Source organism: Chelmon rostratus, chromosome 14, assembly GCF_017976325.1.
Source record: "Chelmon rostratus isolate fCheRos1 chromosome 14, fCheRos1.pri, whole genome shotgun sequence".
NCBI classification, from domain to species: domain Eukaryota; kingdom Metazoa; phylum Chordata; class Actinopteri; order Chaetodontiformes; family Chaetodontidae; genus Chelmon; species Chelmon rostratus.
The window spans coordinates 15,473,976-15,498,850 of record NC_055671.1 but is presented as its reverse complement, the minus strand read 5'-3'; the positions used below and the strand labels follow the sequence as shown (position 1 = coordinate 15,498,850).

General features: G+C 43.8%; 1 protein-coding gene across 2 annotated transcripts in view; it reads left to right on the top strand.

Moving 5' to 3' along the window:
* Positions 1-24,875, top strand: part of LOC121616984 (transcription factor COE1-A-like) — an 84,921-nt gene that overhangs the window by 13,968 nt on the left and 46,078 nt on the right. For both annotated transcript variants that reach the window (XM_041951922.1, XM_041951921.1), the window contains exon 6: positions 1,015-1,083. In XM_041951922.1, the coding sequence (XP_041807856.1) occupies positions 1,015-1,083 (69 nt within the window). The remainder of the gene's footprint in view (positions 1-1,014; positions 1,084-24,875) is intronic.

Here is a 24,875-nt window from a genome sequence, read left to right as displayed (position 1 = left end):
CCTGTTCACAATATAGTGAGAACATAGACATCAAAATGATCTCTGTGTCTATTATTCACTGTTATTTATGACAGCTTTCATTCATTAAAAATCTGTGGAGTGCACCTTTGAAAGTGACAGGGAGCTCAACAAAAGGGAACATATCAGCAACTTAGAGCAAGTTCCACAATGAAGCTGGATGTCAGAAAACAAACCCGAAACACAGGGATGTTTTTTTGGATGTGTATCCGTTCACACCTTATAACCATCATAACTAGCAGCAAGAAGCAATGCAGTGCAGCAGGAAGTGGTCATTGAAACTGGAAAATATCCACAGACCAGAGCTACACAGTACAAATGATCTATAGCAAACAGCATTGTAATAGATTTGGGGATCAATAAGAAGAAACGTCCAGGGGCCCATGGAGGTTTCTGTCTGTCAGCTTCAAGCAATTCCTCTCCTGAATTCCTCCTCGCTCGTTGCTCGGGACTTACACCCGGGCTGAAATTTTCATTTTTCTCTTTCTCTCTGCCATTGTCCTGCCTGCTGTGCTCTTGGCGCAAAGCCACCATTTATACTTTGCCACATGGATAATTGCAATCAGACGCAAAACAAGGGCAAATTGCACTCAGCTGCAAAATTTTATGTGCGTGTCTGCGCCGTCGTATCCTTTGCTCGGTATCTTTTGTGAACCAGTCCTGGAGACGGGGCAGATAGCGGCTGCAAGTGATGCGCAATTCATGGAGCCGTCAGTGGCCGGGATCCATTCCTTGTGAACTCAGCCCTCAGATTATGTCTTTTAGATCCTGTTTTACACTCACTTTCCATGTCATAGAAGTCTTTTTTTATCCGTGCTGTCAGTGTACAGCAGACTTTTCCTGTTGGCTTGCTTCAGATGGATTCAATCAGTTTGCATGAGGACACATAATATGCTATAACACTCCGATTTAAACATCTCAAATTTGAACTCCCATGTAATGCACTGTATGTTCCCTGTGACTGACTTCTTCTTCTACTGTCTTCTGTTCTCGTAGCCGGTGCTGTGACAAGAAGAGCTGCGGGAACCGTAATGAGACACCCTCAGACCCTGTTATCATCGACAGGTACTGTCTCTCACCCCATCTCCGCTGTTCTCTCTGTCTCTCACACACACACATTCACACTCACACTCTCACACACCGGATGAGGGACAGCGTTGACCTGTTTGAATGTGACGCAGAGTTTGTGTGTGTAGATGATCTGCTGTCACTCCTGAAATAGATGCTCCTTAGCTACAACAGAACAGAAGACTGAGTGAAACGTGCCTGAATCTTTGCATTTATGAGTGAAACTCATCAGTGCTGATGAATGGCTGAAAGTTGCAGGGATTAACGGTCCACACCTTTCATTTGCATTTGCATATGTGCACTTGAGTGATGCAGTCACTGACCTGTGCACATTGGCTGCTCAGTTACTACCTCATATCTGGAGTATTGTGGCACATGCACACACTCATGCACGTCTTCAGACTTGAGTGAACAAACAGCGCTCAGATGAGTGTGTGTCTCCTCTACATAATGCAAAATACAGGGCTGTTTACGAGCCGAGGCTGTCTGTCGTTTTTACTGCCACTTTTCCCCCCCTACCTGTCTGTCTGTCTATCTGTCTGCCTGTTTCTTTCTCTCTGTCTGTCTGTCGAGGTGGAGGACTGAAGTTATCCCTCCCTTACCCCTCCTTCCTCTCTCCCTCTCTGTCTCTCCTGCAGCAGCACAGAAAAATGGGTCATGAGCAAAGAAAAAAGTGACAGAGAAAAACTGAAATGAGATCCAACCTCGTTTTAATCTGATTTCTTCTTGGCAGTTGTTTTAACCCTCTGTGAGCAGGTTTCTCTGTGTGCACGTCTGAGTGTGTTCGGAGTGAAAGAGTGCTGATTCTCATCACTTTCACCACAATCAGAGAGAAACCAGTAATCCTTTTATTTTGTTGTAACCAGCAGAAGATAAAAAAAACATAAGTCATGGCAGAAAATACCTACCATGCAGTATGAGCAATTATGTAAAAAATCATTATTTTGTGAAAATATTTGGTATAGATGCAATATCATCACATTACTTTGGGCAGACTGGGCATCATCACTGAACGTCCAACCTTTTCTTCACCACTTTATCATCATGTCTGGTGTGTTTAAGGTATAACTGTCGTTGCTTTTCATGGTCATAAGTAAAGACGTTTTTCTGACTTCTTGCAAACGCTGTTTAACAAACGAAAATCATTTCTATCCAGATATAAAAGTCGTTCATCAGTTTCTGATTCTTGGCATTTTGAAGGGACAAGGTTTCAACCCCCAAAGCAATTATTTAGGATCGTTTTGACAGTTGAGACAGCCTTGCATGCAGCAGTATTATTGTTTTGTCTTCCACCAGAGACCACAAAGGAAAGAAATGTTTTACATAGCGCAACACTTGCACTTTCTTCTAGGGTCAAATATGCATGAATTGGTGTTTTGTGTATTTTATTCATTTTTTTTAATCAAATCAAATCATATCTTACCACAGACAAGTATCACAGTAGTTCTAGTCTGCTATCAATGTGTATTTATATATATTTTAATATTTTTAACTCACTCTTAATCCAAAGCATTAACCAGTCATGACCCCATGGAAATAAATTCCTGTATTTGGCACGTATGATGACATGCAAACAGGAGTCGAACACCTTATTTCCCACGTATAGCTTTAAGGATTCTGCTCCCCTGTCCCTCTCTCACACCTCCCACACCTATTGCTTTGTTTGGAGAAATCTTATGAAGTGGATAAACACTGAGTCTCAAAGTGAGCTTTGATGGAGTTATTCGAACGTGCACACAAAGTTTGTGTGTGTGTTTGTCCTATGTATGACACAAAGCGCAAAAGGCTTCATAAACGACAGCTACACATTAATGTGTGTGTGTGTTTGTGTGTGTGTGTGTGTGTGCGCGCGCGCGCGCGCGCGCGTGTGTGCAGGACATTATAGTATCTTTACACCACAGCACATTCTTCTTTTTTGTCGGCTATCTCAGACATCTCAGCTTACACCCCATTATATATTCGCCTGGAAGGTATGTATGTATCTGTGTGTGTGTGTGTGTGTGTGTTTCTGTGCGTGTGTGTGTGTGTGCATGCCTGCATGTGAGTGTGTAGGTGGGTGGTTGTCTGTGGCTGTTTGGCCACTGAAAGAATAGACGGTATAATAGACACAAAGTGACAAAATAATCATAATGTGTTGTGTAGTGTGTGTTACATTGATGATTGGTGACTGTTAGCGTGTGTGTGTGTGTGCGCACGTGCGTGCATGCATGTGTGTGTGTGTTATATGGCTGGAGGAGAGGAGCAGAGTGAATTGTGGGAGATGTCAGGGAACTTGGTCAGGATGGAATGTCAAGGTTACCGTGGATACCGTGGGATACTTCCTGTCCTCCCCCCCGACATTGCAGAGGTTCGCAGCCTCTCAGTTTAACATCTGGAACTCTGCTGTCCGACCCAAACATGTGGAGAGGGAGAGAGAGAGAAAGTCAAAATAAGAGCTTTAAGTGAGTCACTGCTTTAAACATTTCTGAGGTTCAACTGAAATCACATGAGGTCATAACTTTTTACAGTCAAAAATAATGTTTTTAAGCTTATTGTTAAAGGTGGAATAAGCGATTCCGGAGATACTGCTCATATTTGAACTCAGCAGCCAAACAAATACACATCACCCTTCAGCGCTCCTTCATGAGCTACACCCCCCCGAAATCATGGACACACATTGCCATGGCAACAACACGAACAACTGGGCTAGCTGACCAAGGGAAAAATATGGCAGAATCCAGAGCGTCAGCTGCCCGAGGGAAAGTTAGCGTCCGTTAGTAGCACTACACAGGCGACGGTGTGTAATTCCAAGAGAAAGAATGTGAAGTCTGCCGTAGCAAGTGCAATATCTCTATGCCAAGATGGCGAGGTAATACCTCAGAGTGTATTTACGTTGTGTACTATCCTGGGTGAGGACACGGAAGAAGGACTGGTTTCCCTGTTGCTGATTGGCTGCAACGGTGTTGTGCGGCTCGGTCCGAGCCTCCCGTGTACAGAACCAGGACTGTGTACGAACACCAGATTTTTCCAGCACACACAAAATAGACACCTAGCGGACCATGAGGTGCCATTAGCTGAATCTGATAAAAAGTTTATTGTGTTGGAATCACAGACTGCACCTGTAATACCTGTAATGCTGAGCTCAGAGCATCAGATCAGTGAACAGAAACAAGTCTCCCTGCGTCGCGCCGCCCTGTGTTTCCATCGCTCTTCTCTATTTCCATTACAGCTTGTTTTGTAGTTTGATCACTTTGACTTGGTTTGTAAAGTTTATCAGCTTTGCTGTTTTCCTGCATTGTTCTAGCTGTTCATTGTAGCTAAAAAAGTTGAAGCGAGTCAAATTTGCAGCTTCTTGACTGATTATTTGAATCACTGGCATTTGGGGAGTAAGTAATGAAGGATTGCATTTATCTGAGTGAGACTGTATTGTTTGTGGTCATACAGGGTTTAGATTTTACGTCAGCTTTTAACTTGCCATCTGTTTTTTTATCTGTTGAACATAGCTCACAGAAAACATGCATGATAGTTAATTCATGTAGTGCCTGTAAGAGCAGATAACGGCTGAATGTTCAGGTGCTTCGGTGGCGCAGAGGAAACATTCAGGTGGTGCTGCAATGATTGTGGTTCGACTGTCAGCGAGGGATCGTGTTCGTCTCACTACACTAATGACTCCCACTGGCTGATTATGAGTGCGCACCTCCACACAAGTCATCCTGTTGAGGGTCCGCACAAACAGGTGAAAAGAAGTGGCTCTCATGAGTCACGAGTCAATACGTGACTAAGGACCACAGCACAGTACGATCCAGTAAAACCACTTCAGGTTTTTCTTTAAAGATGGTTGCCCTTCCCAACAGCGTGCCCTCAACGCCATTTTACTGTCACATTATATAAACAGCACTGCTCCCAGAGTTTATCCTGCTTTAACCAATTCAAACACTGCATTTCTTCGTGGGTACAAACAGGTGAAAGAAACAGAGAAAAGGCTGTTTGCATGTGATTGACAGCTCGTTGCGTGGTGTCAGTGAGGATATCGGTCCTTCTGTGCACATGTGTGTGACTGACAGCAAACTCACGTTGACAGTCTGTATGTGTGTGTGTGTGTGTCTGTGTGTGTGTGTGAGTGTGTGTGTGGCCCAGTTAATCCATGTTGTAGCACAGTGAGTGTCCCGCTGCCTCTCAGGGTTAATATAGGGTTAACGACATGCAACGATATCCTATCATACGCCTGCTTGACTCCTAAAGAGCCACATCCACTCCCCTCTTTGTGTGTGTGTGTGTGTGTGTGTGTGTGTGTGTGTGTGGCTGTCATTCAGTTTCTCCTCCTTGTATCTCCTACTGTCTTTTCTCGATTGCGCCTCATCTCCACTTCGCCCCTTCCTCATCTCTCTCTTTCCTCCTCCTTTCTTGCCCTTGCTCCACCTCACACTCCCTCACCCCCGCTGTCTCTCCTCCCTCCTTCTCTCCCTCCCTCCTTCCTTCTCTTATTCCTTCTTTGACTCTGTTTTACTCTCTCTGTGGCCCTCAGGGGTTACCTACCTCACTGCTCAGTTCGCTGCCTGTTTATACTTATACGATTGGCTTAATAGGCTCAGGCTGTGTGTGTGTGTGTGTGTTTGAGGGGGTTATAGTCTCAGGCAGTGTGTGCTCAGGGCTTAGATCAGTGTCAAGACTTGAGGAAGGTTGTTTGAGAGTGTGTGATATTGTGTATGTGTGTGTGTAGGGGGGTTATGGGTACCAGTGTGTGTCCTCTCAAAGTCTAAAGGGGCCCACATAAGCCTGAGGGTTTTAAGGGGTTCCCTGTGTGTGTGTGTGTGTGAGTGTGTGTGTGTGCATGTGCATGTGTGTGTGTGTGTGTGTGTGTGTGTGTGTGTGATCTATAGGGTTAAGAGGGGTCACAGCTTGAGGAAGAGATGATGGGAAAGAGAGGAAGGAGGAAGGGATGGAAAAACGATAGAAGAAGGTGAACATGATAAGAGAGCATTTATAGGTAGTAAAGGGAAGAAAGGAGGACGTGAGGAGAGAGGGAGGGGGAGATTGAGGGAGGGAGGAGGCTTGTCTAGGCAGACAGAGGAGAGAAAGGAGGTGAGGAGGAGCGAAGCCGGGTTTGTTTCAGGGGATAAGAGCTTCAGTCTGGGGAGTCCTGTCAATCAAAGTGCGCTGGGTGGGGGAGGAAGGGGCGCTGTCAATCAGCTGGGAGAGGAGGGGGAGGGAGGAGGAGGGGGAGGAGGTGACGAAAGGCAATGAAGGAAGCGAGGGGATCTTCTAAACGATCTCTTCATCTTCTCCGCCTTTGTCTTCCTCACTATCTCTCTCTCTCTCTCTCTCTCTTGTCCTAGTTACCAAAATATCTCTGCCAACCTGGTATGTCACTGTTCGCTCAACTGTCACTGTCTGACACACACACACACACACACACACACACACACACACACACACACACACCACACACACACACACTCTCACACACACACACTCACATATCTAAAATAGAGAGTGAGATAATATGCCTTCTCCTCTCTTGACCCGTCCTCGTCTCTCTTTTCCTTCTTTGCCCTCCTTTCTATCAGAGCCGCTCATTCTCTCAAATTTAAATTTGCTTTATTGGCATCAACAGTCAGATACAGTGCAACAATGTAGATATAATGATTCAGTATTTAAGAAAAACAAACGTTGCAACAAAATGGTTAACACATTGTTACACAAAACACTACATTACACTGAGGCCCAGTTTGCTGCGCAATAAATATTTTTAATTATCTCCAAAGTTGTGACTCTGTTTCTTGATCCAAACAAATATGAAGCCGTAAGAAAGTCAGTATAGCTTTAATTATATAGCACTTTTCTTCTTTCACACACAAGAAAATAAACATAAATAAATGAATGAGATAAAAAAAAACAATATCAAGAAGAAGTGACCCAAAATAAAAAAAGTTTTAGTATGAGTTATTAATTTATCTTTCTGATAAACAGTCCTGTGATTTGAACAATACATGACTATACTACATGATATTTAAAAAATCACATAATTACAAACAAATCATTAAAAGGAAAACACAAGACTATATACAGCATGCTGATATGAGATATGCAGTACTGTAGTGGTTTGGTGTGAGAGTGTCAAATTATCATTATTTTGGTAAAGAACTCGGTTTGTGTGTCTTTGCAGTGAAGCAGGAAGTGTTTTGTGTTAGATATCCAGGGGCACTTCTTTAGCAGTGTGGCGCTGATGGCAATGTCTGTCGTCCAGTCTGTCTGGTCAGTTTGAATGATTTTGATATTAATATTTTTTACAATTTTGATACAATTTCTTTACAACTAATTAACTGCTAATCTAATACTTAATGTTTAGTACTTATTAGCAAGTGTTAGCATGCTAACACGTTAAGCAAAGATAGTGAAAACATTAGATTATACCTTAACATCCGCATGTTAGCATTGGCATTGTCATCCGCATGTTAGCATTGTCATTTAACTCATTGCTTTGAGTTAAATGCTAGCATGCTAGCATTTAACTCAAAGCACCGCTGTATTTGGGTGTTTGTACTATTGCCCCTAGTCCTGGTTTGTCAAGAAATCCCACACTTCATAATACATTTTTATTTCAGAATTAACACTTTTAGCTACATTAAGGTTAGTGTAGTGCGTTAAATTAAAGACAGTCAAGACACAATTACTTCTCTCTCTTGCAGTATCACTTCCTGTGTTGAAGGTCAGCAGTTGCTTGGAGATGAGGACTGCTGGGAATTATTCATACCATCGACTTAATGTCAGTGTTCACTTGTCTCACTGTGCTTGCGCTTGTGTGTGTTTGTGTGTGTGTGTGCGTGTGTGTGTGTGTGAGAGAGAGAGAGAGAGAGAGAGGGGAGTATGTTTTATTCATTTCTCTCATTTAGTCTCTCAGTCTGCACCTGTCCTAGCATTTAGAAGCTCGGCATTCACATTACTTGCTGATTTAGTTTAACTGGCTGCTTTAATGGACACACACACACACACACACACACAGAGAGAGAGAGAGAGAGAGAGAGACACACACACACACGCATGCACACCATTTTCTGTCGACTGTCTAAACAGTACCCGGCTCGTTCAGGGTCAGAGCTGCAGGTTGTGTTGATAATATTGGGAGCAATGGTGCTTTTTTTTAGTGTTTCTCTTTTTCTTTCCATTTATCTTAATTTCATTTTCTCTCATTTTTCTCTTTTTCTGACTGTTTGTCTCGGTGCATTAGAAGAAGTATTTGTCTTTAATTCTCTCTTCCTTACCATCTCCCAACAAATATAAGGGCCTATGCTGCAGGCAGAGGGTAGATTATAGAAATTTGTTTGTTTGTCTTTATCGTCATTTTTGGTAGAGAAGGAGCTCAGGATAGAAAAAGTTATTCGTCCTCCTCAGCTTCCTTTTCCTCCATCCATCTAGCTGCCTGTGTGTTAGGGGAATGGGGCTGTGAATATTGGAAAGAAAACTGAACTGCCATGGGCTATGACTGGAGTGGAGACCACGCAGATGTGTAATATGTGCCTACACCCCCCCCCCCCCCCCCCCCCACCACCACCACCACCACCACCACCACCCTTTTCCTCTTTCTGTCCTCCCCCTTTCCTCCTCTTTCACCTCCCTCATCCTCCCTTTCCTCCCTCAGGCAGGGATCGCGTTACCCTAAAAGCTACAAACACAGACATGATGGCCTCACACACACTCTCTCTCTCTCACACACACACACACACACACATTTCCCCATCTGTTCCTGTCGAAGCTGTTATGATGCCTCGTTTACTCTAAGAGGCTGCCTGTTGTCAAAAACTACAATTACTTTATGCAGTGAGTGAGTGGTTGAATTGGTTTGTGTTCAGAGTAACTGAAAGTATACAACATTTATGATGACACTTGACTGGTGTTGTTTTTGTGATTGTATCTTTATTAGGAAAAGTACTGGAACACATTTATTAGTATATTATTTCTAAGGGAGAATACAAAAATGCCAACAACAACTCTTAGGAGATCAAATATATCACTTGATTTTGTGTGTATTTCAGTCACTCGTGGTCCCCAGAGGATGAAGCCTAGTGACTTTGGTGATCTCGGAACTTTGCCTCTAGCACCACCAGCAGGTTGACATATTTGTTTTTGCAGACATTCATGTCCCCTGAGGATGAATTATGACGACGTATTAGCATTCTGATGTTAGCACTTAGCTTCTCAGAGCTGCCAGCATGGATGTAGTCTTTCAATCATTAAACAAAATAATACCTGTGTAAATACATTTGATCTATTTTTTTTTCTTTAAGTGTCTTTAAGCATGACAGTTTGAACATAGTTAGCCTGATTCACGCCTTCAATGTGGCATGTTTCATGTTAGCTATTTTCTGATTTGATCAGTAATGGCTGACATATCCTCCCTTACGATGTATAGTTGCAGTAACGGTTGAGAGGAGCACCTAACTTAATGTTTGTCATGTCTATTCAAGAGTTGTCATTTCTATTAACTTACAACAGCTTGTAACAGCTGCATCTTTCTCATCCATGCTTGTTACCACTAATTTGGGGTTTTGGGTTTTTTGGGTCTGGTATGGCGTGCCCATTCATAATCCTGTCTACAAATCTCTGATTGGTTCAGCTGTTCTTTCAACCAGGGGAAACAGCAATCAATAGAAACCAGACCAATTTGAATGGCTGAAAATCAGATATGCAGGCAGTGATTCAGAGGTCTGGAACCAGGCTATGGCACAGTTCTCCAGGGATTTATAGACCTGACACAGTGTATCGGAAATCATTTCAAGCCACGAGCGTTACACTTTACTGGATATTGTATCATGGAGGGAAAAAATCAAGCCTGAGTGTCAGCAGTGTGGAAGAGGAGACATGACTTTGTGCTAAGTCTATATCAATCATTTCCATTTAGTCAACTGACTAATTAGCTGAAGGACTAATTAACCTACCGAGTGACTTATTTAATGACTTGGCTGATTGATCAACAAACTTACTGACTGATTGACTCACTGAATGATTATGTAACCTGCTGCTGGACCGGATGACTTCTTCACTGGCTGTCGGGCAATCCAGCAAAACACCTAACTATCTTGTGTGTGTCTGCATGTGTGTCTGCATGTGTGTGTGTGTGTGTGTATTCGTGTGGTATGTGGATAACCTCCTGGTGGGCGATGAGACTGTGGCTACAAGCCTCTTGGTACCTACACACAGAGATCTCTCTCACCATACACCCATTACTGGACAGCCATTAGTCTCACACACACAGAGACACGCACTCACACATTCTCACACACACACACACACACACACGCACACACACGGTATCAAGGGGAAAAGTACAGAGCGGCTCATTCACGATAGGTGGTTGGCGGTGATGTGTGCATGTGTGTGTGTGAATATCTTAAGCTCTGTCATTAAAAAGCAAACAAATTTAGTTGATCTGGAAACTCCCTGCAGACTACACACACACACACACACACACACACACACACACACATTAACAGACACACTGATGGGAGTGGGAATTTTCCCCTTACCACAAAGTGAACTGGTGGTTGAGGTGTTTTGGGAGGCCGAGCGAGAGTGTGTTTACCTACTGTATGAGAGTTTGTACAACTGTAAAAAGGAATTTGGAGAGGAGAGACGAGGTAAATGTGCCAGCCATGCATCATTTCATTATTAATAGCCGTGTCGGGATAAAAATGCTAACCTTGTCTGATCTTACGGACGGCTGAGTCTGCAAGCACTACACTCCTGTATGTGTGTGTGTGTGTGTGTGTGTGTGTGGTGGGGGACACTAGTCCACAGTGAGGTCTTGTTTCCTTTGTTAGGACTGTGCAGGGTGAGCTGGTGAAGTCATTGTAACCCACACAGGTATAAATATCTGTGTGTGTGTGTGTGTGCGCATGTGCGTGCATGTTTGTGCGTGTGTTGGGGCGGTGCTTCCCGTGGAGAGCAGGCCAGGAAAAGAGCACCAGTGTCCTGCCGAGAGGGGCATTGTTATCTACCTCCTAACACACACACACAAATACAAATGCATCACCACTCCCAGACTGTGCTGTCTGATCTGCACGCCGTCTGTGTCACCACGGTAACACATAGCACACGCCCAAACAAACAACAAACACTGTGTATTGGACTGCCACAGACAAGGAAACACCCCACCACGCACACACACACACACACACACACACACACACACACACACACACACAATTACGCACATACAGTAATACAACATACATGTTCGTATGTGCTGTTATTGAAGCGGTCTGTCCTTCCTGAGACATGTTACTCTTATTTCTGTTCTGTTGTGCAGCTAAAAGGGAAAAGCTGAGCCACACAAACACTTGTGCATGTGCGCAAGCACACACACACACACACACACACACACACACAGGCAGGCGAATGCAGCACTATGGAACTGCGGAGGTGTAATTTGTCAGACAGGAAGCTAGCGGGGTCAGAGGTCACCAAGCACTAATCGATTAGCCGTCAGTTAGTGCCGCGCTGGAGAGGAGTGCACAGCTGAGGCCAGCTCTTCCACTGTGTGTGTGTGTGTGTGTGTGTGTGATTTGCACTGAAGTGTTTTGGTTTTGGAGTGTATTTGTGTATCTGTGACAGCGCTGCGTGGGTGCATGTATTTCTTGGACTTATTGATCACAGAGAATTTCAACTGAATTTTTGGTCTGACCCTCCGAGGTTAAATGCTGCTCTCTCCCTCCTCCTCCCATTCTTCCTCTCCCTCTCTCTCTCCCTCTCTCTCTCCCTCTCTCTCCCCGTCTGTATCTTTCTCCGAGCGGAGAAAGAGAGAGAAAGAAACACTTGAACTCGGGTCACGCTGAGTAGGTGTTAGCCAGCTTAAGTGTCAAACCCGCCGCTATCATCTGGGTGTTTGTTTAAAATGAAAGACAGTTTCTGTAAATCTGCATTTCTTCTCTGTGACCTGTGGCTTTGGCATGAATATAACTGGTCTTCTTGGAGTATTTATAATGCTCGCTTTTATGAGAAGCTGCCCTGAAAGCCAAATGGTGATGGCAACTTTGTGTTTTTGTTGCTTGTGCTGACAGACACAAGAAGACAGATATATATATATATATCTGTCTTCTTGTGTATATATATATGTGTGTGTGTGTGTGTGTGTGTGTGCGTATATATATATATATATATATATATATATATATATATATATATTTAAGAGTTTTTAGTCCAAAAGCAACATTTAAACACATTATTGATATTAACATGCACATTAAATTATGTTCAGTAATCAGAGGAATCCATTCCTCTGATTAGGATTTCTAGACTCCTAACCCTAACCCTAACTCCTATCTGTCAGTTAAATATAGGACTACAGCCAGCAGCCAGTTAGCTTGGTTTAGCATGAAGACTGTAAACAGGTTAGCCAGCTAGCCTAGCTCACCGAAGCTGTAACAAAATCCAATTTTTAAAGCTCATTAATTCACAGATTATATCTAATTTTTATCATGCACACAAAAGCCAAAGCGTAAAAAATGACAATTCTCCTTTTATGTGCCAGACTATTTGTTGACTGTGAGAAGTTTCCGGGCAATGTTCAACTAATTCTTCTCTTTCCAGAAAAAAAAAAGACACTATGTCCTGGTTGCGTTATATGATCCTTCAACCGTTTTCTCTGGAACGTCTTTCTGCACAAGAACAGTCAGCATGAAAAATGGGGACACTTGGGTGAAGCGATCCTTTAAAAATAGCGCTGTATGTACAAAAGTCTTCTGTCTTTTAACTATGCATATATTTATTTTACTATTTATACTGAGCATCTTTTGCACAATAACTTCCTTTGGGAGAAATAAAGTTCTGTTGTATCTTAAAAAAAAGTTCTCACAGATTTTCAGAGGGATCGCAGGAGTTTGTTTGTTTGTAGCTCAGAGATTGCTCGTAAATGACGAGGCAATGGTATAAACATGAAGAATCTTCTCACTGGCTGAACTCCTTTGATAAGCGTTGCCAAGCATTCAGATTTTTTGCAAAACACAGAAGTCTGCCGCCCATCATGTGGCATCTATCAGACCTTATTCCATACAGAGGCTCGGGCTGTATCCCAGATTCATTAATAACTGTCTAACTATGGACCACATTCTCCAATCAGATGTGTTGTGTGAGTCCGTTTCGCCCATGTCTGTGTCCCTGTGCCTAATTACCAGTCCCTCACAGTCAGCGGGTCCCCTGGGAGGCTGGTAGGTGAGAGTGAGAGAGAGACATCAGGGGATTAGTTTTGAGAAGGTTTAGAAGGTGACCACCTCATTATAAGACTACATGTTATAATGATTCGCAGTATAGTGTCTGCATGTGTGTGTGTGTGTGTGTGTGTGTGTGTGTGTGTTTTATAATGATGCTCAGAGTGTCTTTCTTTTGGGAGTAGCAGTGTTTGTTGTCTTCCTCCAGGGAACCCAGCTCCTGACCTTTCACCTTCCTAACTGCACCCAAACCTACATACCTAAGATCTCCCTGCTTTGAGTTACCACTGGCCTTTCCCCAACACGCACACACGCACACACACACACACACACACACAGAAAATAGAAAATAAAAAATTCCCTTTCATGATTTAGGAGCAATTTTGTATCAATTGCAGGTTCTAACTCCAGCTAAAAGTCAGGGACTATATGTTCATTATGTGTGTGTGTGTGTGGCGGCTGTTGAGCAGTAACAGATAGCCTGAGCACACCGCATGGTGATGCTGTCATTACCGTTGCGCTTCTCGGCTGATGTGTCACGGCTGATGTCACACGCTCAATTGGCCCCGCCGACAGCCGCCATCACTCAGACTGTTTACTATACTTTTACTACAGTTATCACTCACTGGCTGTCGCCGCCGCCGCTGTGATGGCTAGACGCCCCGTGCTGCTGCCGAAACCATGAGCTGAGATAACCCAGGGGCGCACAAGCCTTCACACACACACACACACACACACACACACTGCTGCTTGCACTCTTTGTCTTGCCCATCAACACACGGAAACACTCATTTAGGCAGGAGTCTGTGTGTGTGTGTGTGTGCCAGTGTGTGTGTGTGTGTGTGTGTGTGTGTTTGGGGAAGTTAGAGGAAAAGAGGGAAGGTGAGGGAGGGGCCCAATACAGAACATCTGTGGTTAGATTCAGTGTGCATTGTTTTTTAATTTCATGATTATTCTGTTTGTGCTTTATATAGTTTATTGTTTATGTGTGTATGCATGCGTACAAGAGTCTGAATGAGCTTCCATGTTTATTGTAGGTGAACATGATGGTGTGTATTCAAGTACACAACTGCATTCTTGTATATGTTTCCCCCTATCAGTGTGTGTGTGTGTGTGTGTGTGTGTGTGTGTGTGAATCTAGGTTATGCTTCTTATTTCCACATGATTAACTAACTCGCATCTCCGAGACTGTTCCCTCCACCTCGGCCCGTGCCTACCCATAAGGCCGCGTGTCAGTGGGGAGCGCTTGATTTATGCCGGCTGAATATGTAACGAGACGTTGTAAATTCACCAGCCGGGGCTACATGCATCACTATTCTGCACTGTCGTAATTTAGGTGCCACCCGCATATCTGAGATGCTAATGGGTTAAATTACTGGGTTAGTTCTGGAGATTTATACCCGGCTAACGAGAGCGGTGCGAGGGGAGAGCGACGGAGGGGGAGGAATAACCAGGGTAGTGGGGTCGGGGGAGGCAAGTCGGAAGAGAAGGAGAAGGTTGTAAAAGAAGGCTTGAATAAAGAGTTGAGGGGGAGGAGGGGCACGATGAGGCAGAGGTGAAGAGAGAGAGAGGAACGACGCTACAGGAGGTGTTTGGACTGAAGGAGAGTCTAAAAATAGAGCCTAACTTTATATTTTTAGACATTTTGTCCCCTTTATCCATCCAGGAAAAGTCAGCTTGATCTTTTTCCAGCCACAAAGTCCTACAGTCAACCTTGACACTGCTTTTTTACGGAAGACATCTTGACTTGTCTTAGCAGGAGACGTCCAGGTGTTACTGAGAACATTAACGATAGCTCGATAGCAAACAAGCAAACATCAGATTGTTTTCGTTTTTTCCAATGAGTTTTAAGTCGCTCGCCCTGGCTCCATATTTGTGAAGTTTCTTCGACTCGCTCCACCTCCAATCTATTCAAAATATGTCAAAATTGATGCTGACGTCTTTGATGTTTCTCTTTGTGCTCAAGTCCACATGGACGACGAGAAACTAATTTATGAGGCTGAGAAGGAATGTATCTTATATGATCCACAGCACCCGTTTTATTAGAATGTCCTCAAAAAGGAGGACGTTAGGAAGGAAATGAGGGAGCTGTTGGGAGTTACAAGTGCATAAACTGTCCTCCGGCTATATTGAAACAAGGCTGACAAAAGGTAACTCATCTTGTTGGCTTCCTTGTTTGCAGAGGGAGAAATGTCAAGCAGCTCGCTGTATGTTAGGAAGTGGAGTGAGACAGCATGCATGAATACCAGGAAACTGAAACTGAAGCAGTTAAATTCACACCTGTGTTTTTCCCACTGTGACAAAGTCAGTATGGCTAATATTAGCCTACTTACACATCCAGTAGACACAGAGCAGCATTAGCATTCATTTGGCGTCGTGTTTCTGATGACTACCTGATGAATGTAAGCGCACTAATAACTCTCATTTAAGCTCTGTTTTTGGTCTCCACCAACCCGCAAGGGAAATATTTGGCTTTTTAGCTGCTAAATGCTTAATTCTGTTGTCTGTGTCTGTCGGCTGCTTTGGGCTGGGGAGGGAGAGAGCAGTGCAACTGAACCAAAACAATTGAGTCAAAGCAACAAAACAAGCTTAAAGAGGCTAAAAGAGGCTAAAAGGCTCCATAGAGCTCCCACGCTACATGTAGTAATATGACCCATTTGTAAAAAGATGATATGGCACTTGAGGACTTGTTAACAGCTTCTCATGCTGACCACCCAGCTCCTCTTTTATTCATCCAATTTTGCCCATTTTGTGTCAATCACGATGCGATGAACAGCAAACATTTCCAGATACTGAAATGTCGCCTGTTGTGAGAGTCAGCAGAGGAATGAAACTGACTTCAGACAGTTTGTCACATTCAGGCTCTTCTTTTATCTGCCGCGGGGCGGACGGTAATTATTGACGCAAATTAGCTTATGTACACAAACCGACACACACACACACATGCACTTGAACGATAATATGTCTTCGTTTTTTTCGTCTATCTTTTCGTTCCCTCCCCGTGTGCTCCTTCTCCACCTCTCTCTCTTCGTACCATCTGTCTGCACTCAGTGCCAGCCGGTAATTAGTCCCTGTAAAGTCAGTGTAGTGAGGAGTCCCTGTGTTTGGATACTGCTGTCTAGTCAAACACTGGGGAAGGGGGGCGGGGGGGCGCTAACAGCCTGTGTTTTATCTGTCAAGTTTGCTGCTGTTATGCAACACACTTCAGGGTTAAGGTTAAATCTCAGGAGATGCAGCCACGGTGCTGCGACTTTATTTGTCAGTTAATTCAGTTTATTTGTCTCGTGGCGCGGGCAGCCACGCGCTCGTGGCGAGGGAGACGATGTAATTTTTAGTTTCACTTCACGCTAATTCTTGTCTTTGAACGTCGCATCCGTGTGGAGCATTTGTTTGTTCGCATCATGTTTGTGTTCTGCTAAAATGAGAGAGTAAAAATGTTAAACATATAGTTTTATGTGGTTTTAGGGCCATTTAACACAATGAGTACAAGCCTGACACACCAGAGAGAACAGCTGCAATCAGGTCCTGAGCAGATTCACAAAGACTGATGGGACATTACACACAACTCACACTCACACTGTTTGATTCAGTCAGAAAGCTTATTATAAACATATGACAAAATACATTTCAAAGGCATAGATCTCAAGCGACTGACATGTCCTTTATCAGGCAATTAATTGTCTTTTAAAAGTCATTTAAGTTATGTGTTCCCCTTTTTTTTAGTTTTATTTTGATGTAGCTTGAATATCACACAAAGTAAAATTCATATAATGTACTGAAGTGGTTGTGAAGCAGATCAACAATAGTGCAGCAGCTTTGTGTCCTTTTGTAGATCTACAGCACTTACCTCAAACACGTCGGACATCATGGCCCAAAAACATAACTCCCTGTTGTAATTATCTCATGACACTTGTTTAGTCTTGGAAACTAGAAATAGTTTGTTCTTGGCAGCTTTTTCTCTATATATTTTTAATTAGTCTTTTAATTAGTCTCGCAGGAAAACTAAAAAACTTTGCCCATTGATCCTTAGTTTCATGGTTTTGGCAACATTTTTACGTTTTTAGTTATGATGGCCTTTGTGTTAAGACAGAGGGGGCGGTGGGCGACCCCATTAGCGATCACACAAAGTCCACATTTTGTTTAGGGATTAAAATAAAGGTTGAAAATCAAAGTTATGGCTAAAAAACTGTGTATTGTACACATCTATTTGCAACTATGTGATTTTATTCTGACCCACTGTAATTACGGTAAAGCACAGAGTTTCACAATGTTTTACAAGCCGTTCTCACTTCCACCTGAGTGATTTTGATCTTTTCTTTTTTTCTTTTAGACTCAGATCTTGTTTACGGCCTGTCTGGCTGTCTGATCATTTGTGTTGCTTACCTGGCAGGGCTCCAGCGTACACCGTCTCCCCCAGCTTGAGTAAAATTTGATAATTGATAGCAATTATGCTCAAAATTTATCAAAACAAAATTTAATTTACGTTTAACTGAAATTCCAGGTGGGAAAATCGCCTTAAAAAGTCAGAAATTCGTAATAATCCTGAAAGAGAACGATTAAAGTATACTGATGTGGAAGCTGTGAGACAAACTGTCCAAGTGTGTGACTGAAACTCACAGGCCTTTCACTTGATACCACAGAGCAAAACCAGCAGTTATTAATAGGACTGTTGTTATTGGTTTATGGAAAGAGCAAATACACACACACACACACACACACACACACACACACACATTGAAGTTATTGTTTCCATCACTTATTACATAGACTTACATTAATTTCCTGGAGACTTACCCTAACACCTTCTCGTGAGTCTTCACCATAAAATTAAATGATTTATGTTACAGGCTCCAGCATTTTGGTCCCCCAGTGTTGGTACCCCACAACTGCAGAAAAGAAACCACACACACACACATACACACAAAGAAAAAGCCCCCTAAGCAGAGCTGGGCTGAGAACAAAGCGTTTGTATTTACTGTAGGCTCAGGTGACAATACATGACAAACTGAAATAGACTGGGTGGTGGTCTGCGCTGTGTGTGTGTGTGTGTGTTCTTTCCACATATTTGTGCTCCAGTTTGTGTGTGGTAACACCCTGGCCAGCTCGCCCCGCAGATGAGATTTCCATTCGAAAAGGAAGTGGATTGCTGCCACTTCCTGTGCAGGACACAGTCAGCATGAAAACTGTTTCATCTCACACACACACACACACACACACAGACACACAGACAGGCAGAGGCTGAGTAGTAGATGGGCTCATTCTTACAGAGTTGATTTATATCTAACACTTGCACCTTTTATGTCTGTGTATACTCTATACATGTAAATGCAACATGACATTTCCTGACTTCCAAGACACTCAGACAATAGCAGGCGAGTCCAGACTGATGTTCGCACCATTTCACTGTCTGGCCTTTCGCCTTTCTCTCCCTCTCTCCTGTCTGTTCAGTCTACTCTCCAGAAATACAGACACGTTAAAGTCCTGCATTCAATTAGCATTTTAAAACTGTTATATTTCATCCATTTGACATGAGAAGCCAGCGGCTGTGAGTTGTGTCCAGCCTGAATGTGCAGGGCCAGACCTGAATCGAGGTCTTATACGACTGAAATAGGCGAGACCACAGATATGTATGGGTTTAAACAGACAGACAGGCGAGTTAGTGGGCAGGCAGATACTGTACAGACAGACAGACAGACAGGCTGGCAGGCAGGGTTTGTGAGTTACTGTTGTCGCTTTTTATAATTAGTTCAGGAAGCTTCGACAATCGTCTGTCAGTAAAGAGAGGCGGTATCAATCTCCGTTTGACAATAGCAGGAAAGACAAACACACACATGCACACACACGCACACACACACACACACAGAGCGCTACATTCCACCACATTCCACCCCTGTGTGTGTGTGTGTGTGTGTGTGTGTTTACTCGTGTATCTTATGAGTACAGTTTACCCACAGTGTGGCGGCTCACACTTGTGCAAACAGGCTGGTTCCTCATGCGTTTTACAGACGTGCTTCGAGATGCTGAACAGAAAAGGTTGTAATGTCTCTTTCAGAGATCACATGAAATGTTAATGGCGCCCATGCACAAACTCTGTCGCTGCAGGAGCAAACAGCGATGGGACACAACACAGAATAGAAGCCCAAACACAGACTGTACTCTAGGATGGAGCATCCTATTGGATGCAATGTACATATGATGGACAGGCAACATGCAAAGCTAAAGAATAAGAAGGATAAGTAGAGTTTATTAAGACAAAATAATAAAATTAGTGAGCATTTATGACACAGAAGCTTTTAGAAACATGAAATATGTTTTAGGCCTCCTTAAGCTTCAGATAAAAAGCTGACAGTGAACAAGACTCATCATCCCTCCAGCTTTTGTCAGAGATTTCAGGAATATTGTGTTAAAATAGAAAAAATCTGATCAGCATAACTTTTGCAAAGCATTTGTGTCGTATGGAAGATTTATCAGCACGGGAATCTAAAACAGTCAGTGACTGATTTATGTATTATGCGTCACATTTTCAGTAGAAAGCTATCTAGCGCAGAAAGACTTCAGGCAGCTGTTGTAAAAACCTGTTCACCTCAGCAGTATATTCCCTTAACTGATAATAAATGTACAGAATCGGCCAAATTGTCTCCTTTTCTCTTCATCCCTCCAAGTTTCTCTCTCCCTCTGGGGCCAGAGCTCCTGCATTTAGTCAGTAAACTGCGAATGTGTTTTTTAGGAACTGTTTTACGGCGATCCCACGCTGTGTTTACGACTCCTCTCGCCCGGGAGGAGAAAGCCCGACCCGGCCTGGCGAGGAGGCCACAAACACGATCCCACACGAAACCTGCTGAACCTGACAGGGTGTCTCCTCCTTCACGCTCGCCCCTTTTCTTCCCTCCTATAATCCTTACTCCATCCCACTCCGCCTCCTTGCCTCCAACTTTCGCTGTTCCTCCTCCTATCCCTCTATCCTCTCCCTCCCATCATTTGTATTGTTTCTTCCCTTCTGCGCTTCCTCCCTCCTCTCCTTCTTCCCTCATTAGTCTCCCAGCTCCTTCCTCTCCTCCTCTCTCACCCCTGGTTTGCTTCTCTTCCTCCGCACTTCCACCCTGCATGTGAGCAGGTATACATATACAACATATGCATGCATGTGCGCTTGCCCTTGTGCATGGGCGGTCGTAGGTGTGTGTGTGGGTGTGTGTGTAAAGGTGTTCGTCTCATCTCTACAGGGAGTTCAGCATCCTCAGCTTTCCCTGAACACAGGAGGACGAAGAAGAGGGAGGACGAGGAGGAGGGGGGAAGGCAGATAGAGGCATTTTCTTTGGTCTATCCAGACAGCTCAGAGCCCTCCTCCTCCTCCTCCCTCCATCTCCCTTTCTCACCCGCCACCTCCCGCTCCCTCACATTAATTCAGCGAGGTACTAAATATTTCTTTTAGTAGAAAAAGCGATTTCTCTCCGTGGCTCGCTGGGGCTGCCGCTGCGCTCGCCAGCACTTTCACCCTCTTTCGCACACCTCACCCCTCACCCCTGCACACATGGGAAGTGCTTTTTTTATGGACTAGCCAGAATTATAAATGTTCAGCTGTGTTTATGGCTTATTAGGCAGTTACAGGAAGGAGGGGAGCATGTGTTTTATTGGCTTAATTGGGAAAGAACAGCTTCCTTGCTGCATTAGCACTATTTTCCTCTCATCAACGGCCTTGGCTGGCGAGGCGGCGCTCTGCTGCAATCAGAGGTGCCCTCGCTGTGCCATTCTTTCTGCTGAGGACAAGGAAAGGGCTTCTGTGTGTGTGTGTATGTGTTTGTGTGCACATGCTGCAGGAAAAAAAAGGCGTGAAGTCTGAGCTGAACGTGCACAGACGCATCCGAGCTAAAACAACCGAAGAAAATCTTTTGTGTCGTGTGCACGTGAGGTAAACGTGGTCGCTTTCTAGAGGCTGAGAGCGCGTGTGCGTGAGCGCGTGTGTCTGCAAGCAGGCATGCGTCCTCGTACTTGACTGTGAAGCTGCTGCTTTCATTAGTCACGAGGAGAGACGATCCTGGATACTTCTTTGAGTCTGATAACACAGAGCGATCTTGTAATGTGTTTTATCTCTTTTTCCCTCCCTCTCCCCCACCGCTCCATCCCTCCCCAATCCCTTTAATTCTCCCCTCTCTCACCTCCCTCCCTCTCCGGCGCGTGTTGCGCTCTGTCGCTCCCCCAGCGTCTGAGGTGGAGACTATACAGCCGAGTTATTTATTGTGATGTTTTCGTGGCCGCCTGGTTTAAATAACAGTTTGGTCTCTCTGCAATCCTCCCTCTCATCTCCCTGCCTTAATTCTCTTCTTCTTCTTTTTTTTTTTTTGCTGCTTGCTCTGTCGCTCTTTTCCTCGCTCTCTCTTCTTTCTCCCCCCTCCACACACTCACACACCCCTCCTCCCATCATGCTCTGGATAATGGTACATTGTTAACGGGCTGTCTATTGTTTGGGTTGTGTTCTTGGCTAAGTGGAGGGTGAATAGTTTTTAGATGACAAACATGTAAGCTCGCTGCCAGCCATTCTGATCTGCTGGGCTGGAGCTAGTTATACACAGAGCCGTGTGAAGCCCGCTTACCCTCAATCAGTGGAGATTTACAGTGTAAGATGGTGTCACAGCAAGAGTTGTGTGTGCACATGTGTGTGTATGTGGGTTTGAGTGTTGGCGCATTTTTGTGACACCATTAAGCCTGCGAGTTTGACATACAGACTTGGCCTCGCTGATTGGCATTTAAAAGTTGTTGTGCCAAGCTGACAGTGTTGTTTAGAGGCGGATGCATCATCTGAGGGGACAGCGAGCAGCGTTAACCCAGTGAAATCCACTTCACCCAACTCTTCAGCACAACACAGCTCCATGATAGAAATCAGAAGAAGAAGAAGAGTAGCAGCTATTTTGTTTGCCGTCTGTAAGTCTTTATGCAAAGATTCAGCGTTGATGATTTTCCTCACGTTTAAGGTTTTGTTGCTTCAACTCGCCTGTTTTAACACTTCAGCAGCTCCATAATGTCTCAGGTGCCTTCAAGATGATGCAATCATAAAGATTACATCTTTGATTTTTGTGACTATAAAATAAAATGTTTATATCCATTAAAATAGAAGAATTTCACTTAAAATCGGCTTTGATAACAGATCATGACTGAGATCACAGCCCTGTTTTTGCTGATATGATTTCAAACACTGATAATGTGTGTTCTTCAGCACAAGACATTCTGAATAATGTAGATTTGGCCTTGTGTTTACCTTTGTTTCATGGATTCGGCCTTAATGTCATCTTTTCATATGCTGCTAATGTAATACTGACAATCAATAATTAAGCTTGAGCAAAGAAAGAGACCTGAACATGTGGGAACTGCAAATGAAAACCAAAGCTTTAGGTCTGAAGACCTGAGTCATAAAAAACTAGATTTCAGAAGTTGCTATAAGAGAAATGATGGTGAATTTGTAATCTAAATGTGCGATGCAGAGTGCAGAGAAAATACTTTTATTATTTTATTAGTTTATTAGTTGCTACAGCTCATCATAACTTGTGCTGATAAAATATGTTTTTGATTGAAAATATGACAAAATTGCAACAGTGTCCAGTGCAGTCTGAGGCTGATCTTACCATTCACACGTATGCATGCACACACTCACTCACACTCACACACACATACATAAATATACCTGACCTACCACAAACCTCCAGAAACACATCTATGTCTCTCTCCAGGCTTTTTAGACCTAGATCTATCACAGCTGAGTGATGCACATGTGACCGTGTGTCTATACACACACACACACACACACACACAGCATTTATGGCAGCAGCTCCAACGTGGATGTGATGGAGGGTGTGAAGCTGCATTTTAATGGATGATTATGTTTTATGTTTTCTCTACAATGACCCGCACTGGCAGACCAATATTGTTTCCCTCCCATCCCACCCCTCACACACACACACACACACACACACACACACACACACACACACACACACACACACACGCACACACACACACACACACACTCATACATACATTTCCACTACTATGACTACCCCTTTGTAATATCCGTCCACCATATGCCCCGCACCCCAGCCACCCTCATACACACACACAGACACACACACACACAGTGCTTCCATTCACCTCCCCAGCCTCCTCCCCTCTTACCCTGGCCTGTGTTGGGGTGACACCAGGTGCTCTCCTCTCTCTTTGGGGCAGAGAGGAGCGTGACTTAACATCCAGCCTTTATAGTAAAGGACATTCTCCTCTCTATTACCTACTTATGGAAAGGTCAACCAGCATGAATAGAAAGGATGGAAGCACTCAAATTGTAAAACGCATGCTCTCCTCTCCTCCTCCTCCTCCTCCTCCTCCTCGCGCTCTGTCAGCACTCTTGACTCCTTACCTTTCTTAATCTGACACACAGAATAAGCGCGCTAGAAGAGACAGACCGAGAGACTGACAGGACTCCGTCAAAATCACATTCTGTCAGTGCGTTAGGTGAGGAGGAGGAAGACGAGGAGGAGGAGAGAGATACCACTCCTCTATCAGTGCTTAGTGGCAGAGCGGAACAAAGAAGAAATTATTTTGAATTCTGAGCACCATTAGCATGACTATAGATGCATTAAAATGCTAGATAGCAGGAGCAGAGGGAGGGGAGGTGGGTGAGGGTGCATGCAAGAGGAGAAAGTGGAGGGAGGAGCATGATGTATGCATGATTGTATCATAGTAACTTGACTCCATCCTTGGATGCTCGTTCAGTCTATTCCACAGTTATGGCAGTTAGAGCGGACAGTATATGGCAACGTGATTATGCAGAAGGGGAATCATTTTAAGAGGAATTCAATCAAATGGTTTATATTGCGAGGCCCAGCGAGCCTGCGGAGCTGTGGAGGACTGTTGGCCTTCACCTACACCTCAGTCTGCCACCTTGTTAAATAAGGAGGTGGAGGATAAGGGAGAGTTACGTGACACAACAATTGTGCTGTCTTGGAAATGCAAACAACATTTTTGCTAAAATGAAATCCCAACACTCACCAGCTATCATGATCCATGAATTAAAAGTGCAGCTCTTATTTGATGGGCATGTAATTTTATATAATTCTAGATATCTTTCTCCCTTTTCGCATTTCTTTTTACCTGCTCTCATTACTGTTATTTTGTCATTTTTCTCAGGTGTTTCTGATTTCACCTCACTGAATCTCAGACTTTGTTCATGCTTTTAAGCCTGAAACTCCTTCCTCCTCTGCACATATCCCTTTTAATTTAATACTGAGCTGCCTTCTATAATAATCTTTTAATTTTGCAAATGAAGGACCTCAACTACAAACAGGCAAAAATAGAGAAAAGTGAAGAGGGGGAGAAAAAGGATGGATTTCTTTCATTTTCTGTTCCTTTTCCTTTCAAATGGTCCAGGCATCGCCAAGATTTTGAATACCAGTAAAGTGCCTATAAAATATCTGCCCAGCCCACCTCTCCCTCGCTTTCCATCAGTCTTTCACCACTAATTCAGTTAATGCTGCCCGAGAGGAAGCGTGACGCCTCAGATACCTCCATTACGTCACCAGTGGAGATTACATCCTACACCACAGGTTACCGCACATTTACACACAG